Source organism: Hylobates moloch, unplaced genomic scaffold (assembly GCF_009828535.3).
Source record: "Hylobates moloch isolate HMO894 unplaced genomic scaffold, HMol_V3 SCAFFOLD_3, whole genome shotgun sequence".
Lineage (NCBI taxonomy): Eukaryota > Metazoa > Chordata > Mammalia > Primates > Hylobatidae > Hylobates > Hylobates moloch.
In genome coordinates, this window is record NW_026652278.1 from 16,995,160 (window position 1) to 17,008,979 (window position 13,820).

At 40.1% G+C, this 13,820-nt stretch overlaps 1 protein-coding gene across 1 annotated transcript in view; it reads right to left on the reverse strand.

Annotated features, from left to right (window-relative positions):
* Positions 1 to 13,820, reverse strand: part of PNLIPRP3 (pancreatic lipase related protein 3) — a 52,496-nt gene that overhangs the window by 17,550 nt on the left and 21,126 nt on the right. Inside the window, exon 5 of the mRNA XM_032169757.1 lies at positions 4,650 to 4,758. Coding sequence (XP_032025648.1) covers positions 4,650 to 4,758 — 109 coding nt within the window. The remainder of the gene's footprint in view (positions 1 to 4,649; positions 4,759 to 13,820) is intronic.

Here is a 13,820-nt window from a genome sequence, read left to right on the forward strand (position 1 = left end):
GGCCAGGTGTCCAGACTGTCATCCCATTTGCATCATGTTCAAATGTTTCGTAACATTTGAACATTCGTAATAAGGGCAAGATAGCTGGAAGTCTTTAAAACGTTATGATCTTTCACATATTCAATAATTTCTGTATTTGACAATTATTTGTCAAGCACCTAGTATGTGCCAGGAACTAGGTTTAGCATTCAGATATGAGGAATAAGACCTTGCTTTGTCCTCAAGGGATTTTCCATTTGGTGGGAAAGGCACCCCAATCAGTGTCCTCCGTGCAGAGGCAGTGGTGATTATAAGTGTTATCCAAGCACAGAGAAGCCACATATAACCCAGTCTTGCAGAACTAGGACATGCTTCTGCAAGAGATAAGAAACACCGCCGGGCGCGGTGGCTCACACCTGTAATCCCAGCACGTTCGGAGGCTGAGGCGGGTCGATCACGAGGTCAGGAGTTCAACACCAGCCTGGCCGAGATGGTGAAACCTGGGGTCTCTACTAAAAGTACAAAATTTAGCCAGGCATGGTGGTGGGCACGTGTAACCCCAGCTACTTGGGAGGCTGAGGCAGGAGAATCGCTTGAATCCGGGAGGTGGAAATTGCAGTGAGCCAAGATTGTGCCACTGCACTCTAGCCTGGGTGACAGAGCAAGACTCCGTCTCAAAATATAAAAAGAAAAAGAAAAAGAAAAGAAACACTAGTAGAGATCTGAAGGACCAGAAGAATTGGCCAGGGCAAAGGTAAGGTGGCCAGCAACCCAGGGGAGGACAGAGAAGTACATGGCCTCCAGATGAAAGAGCATCGTGTTTGGGAAACTGTAACTAGTTTGCTAAGGCTGGTGTATAGAGTTCTAGGATTTGGTGGAAGATAAGGGTAGTATTGCTAGCAGGAGCCAGATGTCAGCTGAGCCATGTCAAGGAGTTTGGACATGACGTGGTATCAATGGGAAGCTGTTGCAAGCTTGCATACAGGGGAGATTTATGATCAGATTTATATTTTAGCAAAATCCCTTTGCTGTGATATAGAGGCTGGATCCTGGAGTGGGGAGGATGCAGTGTAGCATTGCCATTGACCCCTCTGGGAATGTGGCATCAGCAAGGAAGGAATGTCTGTGTCACAGCTCTGGGTGTGTGCTTAGCACACTTAGCTTGTCATAGGATTTGTGTTTTTTTTTTTTTTTTTTCTGACTAATATAATCACTAAAAGAATGATTATAGAAAAACAAGAGGAGAGAAGAGGGGGCCTAGAATGGAACCTTGAAGAACATGAACATATAGGCAAAGGCAAAAGAAAGGAAACTCATGAAGTAGCTTGGAGAGAGGGAGTCGAAAAAACAAAGACAACCAAGAATATGCGGAATCATAGAAGCTAAGAGGAGGGAGCACTTCAGCAAGGCGGGAGGGGTCCACTGGGACAAATTCTGCAGAGGGGTCAAGTAAAACACAGAGTCAAAAGGTCTGGTAGAGTTCCACAAAAAGCCACTAGTGATCTGGTAATAGTGGTTTTGGGGAAAGAAGCTAGGTAGCAGTGGGTCAAGGAGAGAATGAACCCTAAGGAAATGCAATCGCTCCACTTTCAACTTTGTGGAGCTTGGATCTAGAGGAATGCAACAGGCTAGGGCGTCATTTAGAAGGAAATGGGAGGCCAGGAAGGAAGGGGTGCGTTTCAGCACAGCGCTTCTGTTGACAAGACCTGAGAAAAAGTGAACAAATGACTTAAGTCCACAAAGGGGGGTGGAACTCAGAGCACAGGTGGAAAGACAATTAGACAAAGAGATCAATGAAGTAATGCAACATGCATGTGAATGAACCATTCACGCTTAACAAAGAAAGAGGAAAAAGTATTTATCTCACAATTAATCTTCAACTCTTGGAAGAATTTTTATTTTACTAGTGTGATTACACACAACTTTCTAATAAAGTCAGGATTCCTGGAGAGAAACATCCCAAGATAGGTATACCTCGGATCTTATTGATTGGAGGACAAGGCAATCAGATTAAAAAAAAAGACAGTCTTTCCAAGATGTAGGGAAGAGGGAACATTGAATTTGTTGTTCTAGGACATCTCAGGAGAAAAGTTTACAGAAGGGAAGAGAACTATTAGGTTCAACCTATTAATTAACCTTAGGGAGAGAGACATGACCTCTTAAACATGAGTGAGAACTAATCGTTTAGGATCTGAGTGTGTAGTATGTATGTGTATTTTGGTACGTGTGTGTGTCAGCATAATGAGAGTAATTTTTCCTCAAATAAGAAAAGCATTGATACTGTTTATAAATAAAAATAAACAAAAGCAGAATCAGCTGAGTAACCCCCTAACTATAGTTATTATGACAACTGCTTACCACTTATACATAAATACCAAAGACATAAAAACTTATGTATGTCCTTAATATGTTTATCATATTAATTTTGTTTTTAACTGGTTTATTACATAGCTAAAATCTGTTTGTGAGGTCTCAGTTCTTCCATTACGTAAGGAACATGATTGCCCAAAGACTAATTTCTCAGAGGAATATAGATTACAACATCCACATGATATTAATTCTTTGGACATTCAGAAAGCCTTTAAAAACCTGTTTTCTATTTACCTAGAAGGACAATTCACCTGATGGGAAAAACTAGAGTTAAACAGTATCTGATTTTTGAAAAAACTTAATAAAAACAAAATCTCTTTGAATTGATTATAACCCAGTATGAACTGTAAATGCAGTTATGTGTTCTGCTTCACTCAGGCCAGGTCATCTCACAGCCTGCGTGAGGCTGTGAGGCCCCATGAGGTTCCACCTTCAAAAGAGGAACTCATTTCTTCTTTTCTTCTGGGCTTGAAAAGTGACCGCAAAGGGTCACATAATGACTTCAGCGAAAAAGCTCAGTTTTTATTATTCTAAATAAGAATGGTGGTGGTGGTGGTGGTGGAGGTGAGTGAGGAGGAGTTAGGAGCAGAGAGCTAGGAGAAGAGAGATGATTTATAGCAGGAATAAGCCTGTTATATCAACAGATTGCAGAGACAGAATACTTTAATCCCAATTTGGACTTCCTAGATTTTTTTAAAAACTGTGTTCTAAATTGAGATTTGAATTTAAAGTGTTCGTGTGTGCGTGTGTGTGTGTGTGTGTGTGTGTGAGAGAGAGGGAGACAGAGCATGTACACACACATGCACACAGAGCACAGTAGTTTAACAAAGACAAAATATGCTACTGTGGCCAAGCCTGGAGTCAATGCAGTAAGGGAGGCTTTCTGTTAAAAATAACAGGCTCATCCATAATTATAAGACCAAGTGATATAATAGTGTGATTTCAAATACAAAAGAGGCACATGTCAAAGGGTATGAGAAGCACAGAGAATTAATTCCTGCCCGAGGAGGAAACATCTGAGATGAATCTTGACAAAGGGACAGTGAATGCTCAGCAAGAGGGACAACAGCATGTGCAAAGGCACAGAGCACGAAAAACTGTGATGAAACATGACAAGTTTACGTGACAAGCTAAGAGGCTTTAGGCAAGGAGACACCCTGAGAGATTTGGAGCAGTGGAGTGGCATGGCCTGCGCCTGGAAAGATAAGCCTGGCAGTACTTGTAGATGACTAGGCTGGGGCACCAGCGGGGACCAAGGCCAAAATGCAGGCAAGAGATGAGGGACTGAGCCAAGACAATGACCAGCGGATGGACAGGGGAAAGGCAGATAAAGGAGACGTGGGGCCGGCTTACTGGCTGTTGGTGGGGGATGCAGAGGGAGAGGCCAGCCCCGCCTGTCGGTAAAGGAGCTGATGCTTTGACCTTCATCCATCTCACACAGAATGTGGGGAGGAGACATGATTGTTTATTATACCCCCAAACCCAATTCATGCTATATGCTTTACTCTGCAACTTATTTTTAGACTTAGCAGTATATCCAGGGATAATATTAAAAATAGTAACAACTGAGTAGGCTGCAGTCCAGGTGTGTCGGGAACGTCCAGGACAATCAGTGGGACTCAAACTCATTCTTTTTTAAAAATAACTTTTAAAAATTGATATATAATAGTTGTCCATATTTTGGGGGCACATGTGGTATTCTGAGACATGTATACAATGTGTAATGATCAAATCAGGGTAATTGGGACATCCATCGCCACAATCATTCATCTTTTCTTTGTGTTGGGAACATTACAGTCCTTCTCTTCTAGCTATTTTGAAACATGTAATAAATTATTGTTAACTGTAATTTCTGTATCATATATTAGAATGTACTCCTTCTAGCTATGGATTTTTGTACCCATTAACCAACTTCTCTTTAGCCTCCCCTCTCTTCTTCCCTTCCCAGCCTCTCATAACCACCATTCTACTCTCTACCTCTACGTAAACTTCATTCTTTGCATTACTGGTATGAAATCCCAAAGGATGGAATGTGTTATAATTCCTTCAACCATTCAATTGCAGGTGAGGGATCACATAGTTTCTCTTACTTTGTCACCACAGGCAATGCTGCAAAGAACCCCCTTGAAACGAATCTGCACATTTCTGCTTTGAAAACACGTTCATGTTTTATTTCATCGGAATCACATTTCGTAGTATCTTACATTTTCTTCTGCAGTATTACTTGGTGTTCAGATACTTGATGCTGTGTGTAAACAATATTTAAACACACTCAAGGCCCGACTGCAGGGCATGCTTACCAGTTATTCTTCCAAGGCCTGGTATCCTTGACCCAGCTTCCCCAGCCAGGTGTGCTCCCAAGCTGTGGCCAATCAAGTGCACTTTAGAAGGGGAATATCCAAATTTTTTCTGAAAGGATTGTTTAACAGAATAAGTATTTTTAAAACAGTGGTGGAATAGCTTAAATATGCTTTAAAAATAGAAAAAAAAAGATCAACATGGTTCTCCCTTTTGCCCATAAGATGGGGACTGGTAAAGTCACAAAGTGACACCTCTGCCTACATCCTTATCCAACTGAAGGAGAACAGATGGGCTTGGAAGAATGCCTTCTATAGGAGCTCTTCTGCTTGTGCTAAGGGGCTGGCCTGTGGTCCTTGGAAACAGGAGAACAGCCCTAGCAACTATATCTGCGGCTTCTAGCTCCATGCTGATCCTTCCTGAGGCCCAATCCTTTCAGCATGCTCACCACACGCATCAAAGGCAGCTCATTCCTACACCGTTATCCACCTTGCCCGTGTCTGTATCCTTCAGGTTAAGGCAACACTAGAAAATGTATGGGATAACTTTGGTTTTAAAACAGGAGCTTTTAAGAATATTCACAAACTCAAAATAACTCAATATCAAGAAAGCAAATGATCCAATCAAAAATGGGCAAAGGATTTGAATAGTTATCAAAAGAAGACCAAATGGCCAACAGATTTATGAAAAAATGTTGAACATCCTTAATCATTAGGGAAATGCAAATCAACATCACAATGAGATATCACTTCACATGTGTTAGAATGGCTATTATAAATTAAAGATAACAAGAGCTGTCAAAGATTTGGAGAAAAGGGAAAACTTGTACACTGTTGGAGGGAACGTAAATCGGTATAGCCATTATGGAGAATAATATGGAGGTGCCTTGAAAAACTAAAAATAGAATTACTATATGATCTATCAATCTCACTTCTGGGAATATATGCAAAGGTATCAAAATCATTATGCTGAAGAAGAGATATTTGCACTTCTATTTCATCGCAGCATTATTCTCAATAGCCGAAATATGGAATCAACCTGTGTCCGTCAATGAATTAATGGATAAAGAAAATGTGTTGTACCTGCACAATGAAAAAGGAAATTCTGTCATTTGTGACAACATGGAAGACATGCTAAGTGAAAGAAGCCAGGCATAGAAAGACAAACACTGCATGACCTCACTTAATATGTGGAATTTTAAAAAGTCAAACTACGTAAGTAGAGGATAATAGTAGTTATCAGGGGCTGAGATTGGGGTGTGGGGAATAGGGAGATATTGATTAGTGGGTACAAAGCTTCAGTTACACAGGAGGAATAAGTTTCTGAGATTTATTGCTTAGCAATAATAGTAATGCATTGTATATTTCAAAATTGCTAAGAGTAGATTTAAAACATTTTCTTTATTAAAAAATGCTATGTTGGCCGGGCTCAGTGGCTCACGCCTGTACTCCTAGCACTTTGGGAGGCCGAGGCAGGCAGATCACAAGGTCAGGAGTTCGAGACCAGCCTGACCAACATAGTGAAACCCCATCTCTACTAAAAAAAAAAAAAAATAGAAAAATTAGCCAGGTGTGGTGGTGTGTGCCTGTAATCCCAGTTACTCAGTAAGCTGAGGCAGGAGGATCGCTTGAACCCAGGAGGCAGAGGTTGCAGTGAGCTGAGATCGTGCCACTGCACTCCAGCCTGGGTGACAGAGCGAGACTCCATCTCAAATCTCAAAAAAAAAAAAAAAAAAAAAGATCATGTCCTTTGCAGGGACACAGATGAAGCTGGAAGCCATCATTCTCAGCAAAATAACACCAGAACAGAAAACCAAACACTGCATGTTCTCACTCATAAGTGGGAGTTGAACAATGAGAACACGTGGACACAGGGAGGGGAACAACACACCGTGGGGCCTGTTTGGGATGGGGAACAAGGGGAGGGAGAGCATTAAGACAAATACCTAATGCATGCAGGGCTTAAAACCTAGATGATGGGTTGATAGGTGCAGCAAACTATCACGGCACATCCATACCTATGTAAAAAACCTGCACATTCTGTACATGTATCCTGGAACTTCAAGTAAAATGAAATAAAATAAGAAAGAAGAATGGTCCAGTTGAAAAAATAATGATATGTGAAGATGTGAAGTGACAGATGTTAATTAGATTGATGTAATCATTCCACCATGTATACTTGTATACATATATCAAAACATCACAATGTACCCCATAAATAGGTACAATTATTATTTGTCAATTAAAAACAAAAACAAATAAGAATATTCACAAGTAGATTATACATCTAGAGTTTAAACAAAAACAAAAGTGTGATAGGAAACAAAGAAGCAAGCATTTAAAAATGTTTTTAAATATCAGACTAAATTTAACACAAAATCTACCATCTTAACAAAATCTTAATTGTATAACCCAGTTTTGCTAATTACAGGCATGATGTTGTCCAGAAGATCTCTAGAATTTACTCATCTTGCATAATTGAAACTTTATACCCATTGAATAGCAACTCTATTTCTCTTCTCTTTTCCCCACCTCCTGGAAAGAAGCATTCCATTCTTTGCTTCTGTGAGTTCGGCTATTTTAGATGCCTCATGTGAGTGGAATCACACAATATTTGTCCTTCTGTGATGGGCTTATTTCACTTAGCATAATGTCCTACAGGTTCATCTGTTTTGTTGCATATGTCAGGATTTTCTTCTTTCTTAAAGTTGAATAATATTCCATTGTGTATATATACATTTTCTTCATCCATTCATTTGTTCATGGACATTTAGGTTGTTTCCATGTCTTGATTATTGCAAATAATGCTGCAATGGACATGGAAGTGGAGCTGTCTATTCTAGATCCTGATCTCAGTCTTTTGGATAAGTACCTAGAAGTGTGATTGCTGGATCATATGGTAGTTTTATTTTTAATTTTTTGAGGAATCTTCATAGTGTTTTACATAACGGCTGCACCATTTTACATTCCCACCAACGGTGTACAAGGGTTTCAATTTCTCCCAATTCTCAATACTTATCATCTTTTTTTTGATCATAGCCATTCTAAAAGATGTGAGGTAGTATCTCGCCATGAATTTGGTTTGCATTTCCCTGATGATTATTAATGCTCAATATTTTTTGATAAACCAGTTGGTTATTTGTATGTCTTCTTTTAAAAAATGACTATTTAGGCCAGGCATTGTGGCTCACGCCTGTAATCCCAGCACTTTGGGAGGCCAAGGCGGGTGGATCACGAGGTCAGGAGATCGAGACCATCCTGGCTAACATGGTGAAACCCCATCTCTACTAAAAATACAAAAAAAAAAAAATTAACCGGGCGTGATGGTGGGCGCCTGTAGTCCCAGCTACTCGGGAGGCTCAGGCAGGAGAATGGCGTGAACCCAGGAGGCAGAGCTTGCAGTGAGCTGAGATCGCACCACTGCACTGCAGCCTGGGCGACTGAGCAAGACTCCATCTCAAAAAAACAAAAATACTGTTTAAGTCCTTTGCCCATTTTAAAATCAGGTTATCTGTCTTTTTGTTATTATGTTGTTGGAGTTCCTTATATATTTTGGATGTTAAACCCTTATCGTATATATGACAACATATATGGTTTGCAAATATTTTCTCCCATTCCATAGGTTGCCTTTTCACTGTGTTAATTGTTTCCTTTCCTGGGAAGAAGTTTTTTAGATGTAGTCACCTGTGTTAGTTCATTCTTGCATTAATATAAAGAAATATCTAAGGCTGGGTAATTTATAGAAAGGAGGTTTAATTGTCTCATGGTTCCACAGGCTATATACAGAGCATAGTGCTGGCATCTGCTTCTGGTGAGGCCTCAGGGAGCTTAGAATCATCGGGGAAGGCAAAGGAGGAGCTGGTGTATCACAGAGTGAGAGCATAAGTAAGAGGCAAGTGGGGAGGGGCCGTGCTCTTTACAATCAGATCTTGTGTGAACTAACCGAGCAAGTACTCACTCATCACCAAGCGGGTGGCACTAAACCATTCATGAGAGATTCATCCCTATGATCTAATACCTCCCACTAAGCCCCATTTCCAAATTGGGGATGACATTTCAATATGAGATTTGGAGGGGACACACATCCAAACCATATCATTCCACTCCTGGCCCCCTACACCTCATGTCCGTTTCACATTGCAAAATAAAATCATCCCTTCTTACTATTCCCCCAACATGTTAATCATTCTAGCATCAACTCAAAGTTCAAAGTCAAAAGTCTCATCTGAGACTCAAGGCCAAGTTCCTTTTACCTATGAGCCTGTAAAATAAAAAATGAGTTATTTACTTCTAAGACATAATGGTGGTACAGGAATTGGGTAAACAATTCAATTCCAAAAAAGAGAAATTGGCCAAAAGAAAGAGGTAACAGGCCCCATGCAAATCTGAAACCCAGCAGGGCAGGCATTAAATCTTAAAGCTCCAACATAATCCTTGACTCTGTGTTCCACATCCTGGTGTGAGGAGTGGGATCCCAAGGCCTTGGGCAGCCCTGCCCCTGTGGCTTCTCTGGGTGCAACCCACATGCTGCTCTCTGGGGTTGGAGATGAGTGCATGCCAGTTTTTATAATCATGGATCTTCCAGTGGATCTAACATTCTGGGGTCTGGAGGGCAGGATCCCCTTCCCACAGATCCACTAGGCAGTTCCCCAGTGGGGACTCTGTGTGGGGGTTCCAACCCCACATTTCTTCTTGGCATTGCCTTAGTAGAGTTTCTCTGTGGGGGCTCTGCCTCTGCAGCAGGCTTCTGCCTGGGCACACAGACTTATCTATACATCCTCTGAAATCTAGGTGGAAGCTGCCAAGCTTCCTTCACACTTGCACTCTGAGCATCTGCAGATTTAACACCACTTGAAAACTGCCAAGGCTCATGGCTTGCACCCTCCAGAGCTGTGTTCTAAGCTGTATCTGGGGCCCTAAGAGCTGAAGGTGGAGCCTGAGCAGCTGGGATGCAGGGAACAGTGTCCTGAAGGCTGAGCAGGGCAGTGGGACCCTAGGCCTGGGTTCTGAAACCATTCTTTCCTTTTAGGCCTCTGGGCCTGTGATGGGAGGGACTGCCTCAAAGATGTCTGAAATGCGTTTCAGGCCTTTTCCTCATTGTCTTGGATAGTAGCACCCGGCTCCCTTTTAGTCATGCTAATCTCTCTAGCAAGTGGTTGCTCCACAGCCCACTTACATTCTGCTCCTGAAAAAGCTTTTTCTTTGTCTGCCACATGGCTAGGCTAGGCTGCAAATTTTCCAAACTTCAATGTTTTGCTTCCCTTTGAAATATAAGTTCTAACTTTAAGTCATTTATTTGCTCCCATATCTGATTGTAGATTGTTAGAAGCAGACAGGTCATATCTTGAATGCTTTGCTGCTTAGAAACTTCTTCTGCTAGATACCTGAAGTCATTACTCTTAAGTTCAACATACCGCAGATCCCCAGGGTGTGGATCTACAGCTAAGCACTTTGGTAGGGTGTAACATGGGTGACCCTTACTCCAGTTCCCAATAACTTTGTCATTTCTATCTGAGACTACATCAGCCTGGATTTCACTGTCCATATCTCTATCATCATTTTGGTCACAATCATTTAACAAGTCTCTAAGAAGTTTCAAACTTTCCCTCATCTTCCTGTATTATTCTGAGCCCCACAACTCTCCCAACATTGTTCATTTCCCAGCTCTGAAGTCACTTCCACATTTTGAAGTATCTTTATAGCAATGCCCTGCTCCTTTTTACTAATTTTTTTTTGTGTTAGTTCATTCTTGTGTTGCTATAAAGAAATATCTAAGGCTGGGTAATTCATAAAGAAAATAGGTTTAATTGGCTCCTGGTTCTGTAGGCTATACATAAACCATAGTGCCAGCATCTGCTTATGTCCAGAAGCTTGCAATCATGGTGGAAGGCAAAGGTGGGACTGGGGTATCACATGGCAAGAGTAGGAGCAAGAGAGTAAGTGGGGAGGTACCATGCTCTTTTAAACAAACAGATATTGTGTGAACTAACTGAGCAAGAACCCACTCATCATCAAGAGGATGGCACTAAGCCATTCATGGGGGATCCACCCCCATGATTTGATACCTCCCACTATTCCCACCTCCAAATTGATGACCACATTTCAGCATAAGATTTGGAGGGGACACGCATCCAAACCATGTCCTCCTCTTTGTCTATTTTTGCTTTTGCTGCCTGTGATTTTGGTGAAATATCCAGGAAGTCATTGTCAGGTCCAATGTCATAAAGCTTTTCTTCTATGTTTTCTTCTAGGAGTTTTCTGGTTTTAGGTGTTATGTTTGTCTCTAATCTGTTTCAAATTGATTTGTGTGTGTGTATGTATAGCGTAAGGTAAGATAAGGGTCCAATTTAATTCCTTTTTATGTGGATATCCATCTTTCCCAATGCCAGTTGTAGGAAGAGCCTATCCTTTCTTCATTGTGTATTCTTGGCACCCTTGTGGAAGATCAGTTGACCATACATGCATGAGCTTCCTTCTGAGATCTCTATTCTGTCTTTATGCCAGTGCCACACTGCTTTAATTGCTGTACTTTTTAAATAAATTTTGAAATCAGGAACTGTGATGATTCCAGCTTAGTTCTTCTTTCTCGAGATTGTTTTGGCTATTCGGGTCCTTTGTGCTTCCATGTACATTTCACAATTGTTTTTACTATTTCTGTTTAAAAAAGGCCACTGGAATTTTGATAGGTATTACGCTGAATCTGTAGATAGCTTTGGGTAGTATGAACATTTTGATAATATTGACTCTTTTGATTCATGAACACAGGATGTTTTTCCATTTATTTGTATCTTCCTTAATACAGGTCTATTCAGATTTTCTGTTTCTTCATGATTCAGCCTTGGTATGTTGTATATTTCTAGGAATTTATCTGTTTCTTCTAGGTTATCTTAAATTTTGTTGTGTAATGATTTATACTAGTCTCATGTTCCTTTTATTTCCGTGGTTTCAATTGTCATGTCTCCTTTTTAATTCTTCTTTTTTTAAATGTTGGTCTTCTCAAGTTTTTTTTAGTCTAGCTAAAGGTTTGTAAATGTTGTTCATCTTTTCAACAAACAATTTCTTAATATTGTTTTTGTATTCACTATTTTGTTCATTTCTACTGTAATTTTTATTATTTCCATTCTTCTGCTAACTTTAGAATAAGTTTATTCTCCTTTATCTAGTTCAGGGGTATCCAAGTTTTTGGTTTCCCCATGCCACAGCGGAAGAAGAATTGTCTTGGGCCACACATAAAATAAGTTAACACTAATGGTATCTGATGAGCTTAAAAATAAGGTCTATGCATAAATCTCATAATGTTTTAAGAAAGTTTACAAATTTGTTTTGGGCCACATTCAAAGCTGTTCTGGGCTGTGGGTTGGGCAAGCTTGATCTAGTTCTTTCAGGTGTAAAGTTAGGTGGTTGAATGGAGAGCTTTTTTCTTTTTAAATTCAGGTGTTTATCACTATAAACTTCCTTCTTAGTCTGCTTTTGCTGAATCCCATAGGTTTTGGCATGTTGCATTTTTGTTTTCATTTGTCTCATGGTATTTTATAATTTCTCTTTTGATTTATTCTTTAACCCATTGGTTGTTTAAAAGTTTTCTGTTTAATTTGCACATATTTGTGTATTTTCCAGTTTTCCTTTTGCTATTGATTTCTAGTTTCATTCTACTGTGGTTAAGAAAGATACTTGGTATGACTGCAATCTTCTTGAGTTGGCTAAGATTTTGTTCTGACCCCACTTGTGATCTATCCTGGAGAAGGTTCTGTGTGTACCTGAGACGAAAGTGTATTCTGCTGTTGTTGGGTGAAATATTCTATGCACATGTGTTAGGTCCATTTGGTCTATAGTGTTGTTGAAGTTGTTGTTCAAATAAGTTTTCTTCTTATTTGTTTTCCATCTAGGTGATTGATCCATTATTGAAAATCAGATAATGAAGGCTCCTACCATTATTTCACTGGTGTGTATTTCTCCCTTCCATTCTGTCAATGTTTGCTTTATATATTTAGGTATTCTGGTGTTGGGTGCATATATATTTATAATTATTATATATTCCTGGTGAATTGATTCCTTTACCATTATATAATGACCTTTGTCACTTGTGATACTTTCTGACATAAAGTCTATTTTGTCAGATACAAGTACAGTCATTTGTTTTCTTATGGTTACCATTCGCATTGATTATTCTTTTCCATGTCTTCACTTTAAACCCATGTGTCTCCAAAATATAAAATGAATCTCTTGTAGACAGCATGTAGTTAAATCTTTTCAAAACTATCTATTCAATCACTCTATATCTTTTGATTAGAGAGTTTAATACATTTACATTTAAAGTATTATTGATGGAGAAGAACTTACTATTGTTTTTTGTTTGTTTTGTCTTGTTTTGAGACAGGGTCTTGCTCTGCCAGCCAGGCTGGAGTGCAGTGGCAAGATCATTATCACAGCTCAGTGTACCCTCAAACCTTTGGACTCAAAGAATCCTCCTGCCTCAGCCTCCTGAATATCTAGGACTACAGGTGCATGCTACCATGTCCAGCTAATTAGAATTTTTTTTTTTTTTTTTGAGATGGAATCTTGCTCTATTGCCAAGGCTGGAGTGTAATGGCACAATCTTGGCTCACTGCAACCTCTGCCTCCCAGGTCCAAGCAACTGTCCTGCCTTAGCCTCCTGAGTAGGTGGGATTACAGGCACCCACCACCATGGCCAGCTAATTTTTGTATTTTCAGTAGAGATGGGATTTCACCCTGTTGGCCAGGCTGGTCTTGAACTCCTGACCTCAAGTGATCTGCCTGCCTCAGTCTCACAAATTGCTGGGATTACAGGTGTGGGCCACTGCACCCAGTCCTAAACAAAACAAAACAAAACAAAACAAAACAAAACAAAACAAAACACAACACCTTTTTATAGAGATAGGGTCTCACTATGTTGCCCAGGCTTGTGTTGAACTCCAGGCCTCAAGTGATCCTCCCACGTCAGCTTCCCAAAGTGTTGGGATTACAGGCATGAGCCACCACATCTGAGCAGTATTACCATTTTAAACAATTGTTTCCTACCTTTCTGTCTTATAGTTCTTTTGTTCCTCTTTTCCTCTCTTGTTGTCTTCCTTTGTGTTTTGTTGATTTTTTATATTAATCTACTTTGATAGCTTTTTTAAATCTTTCATGTATTTTCTATAGGTACTTTCTTTG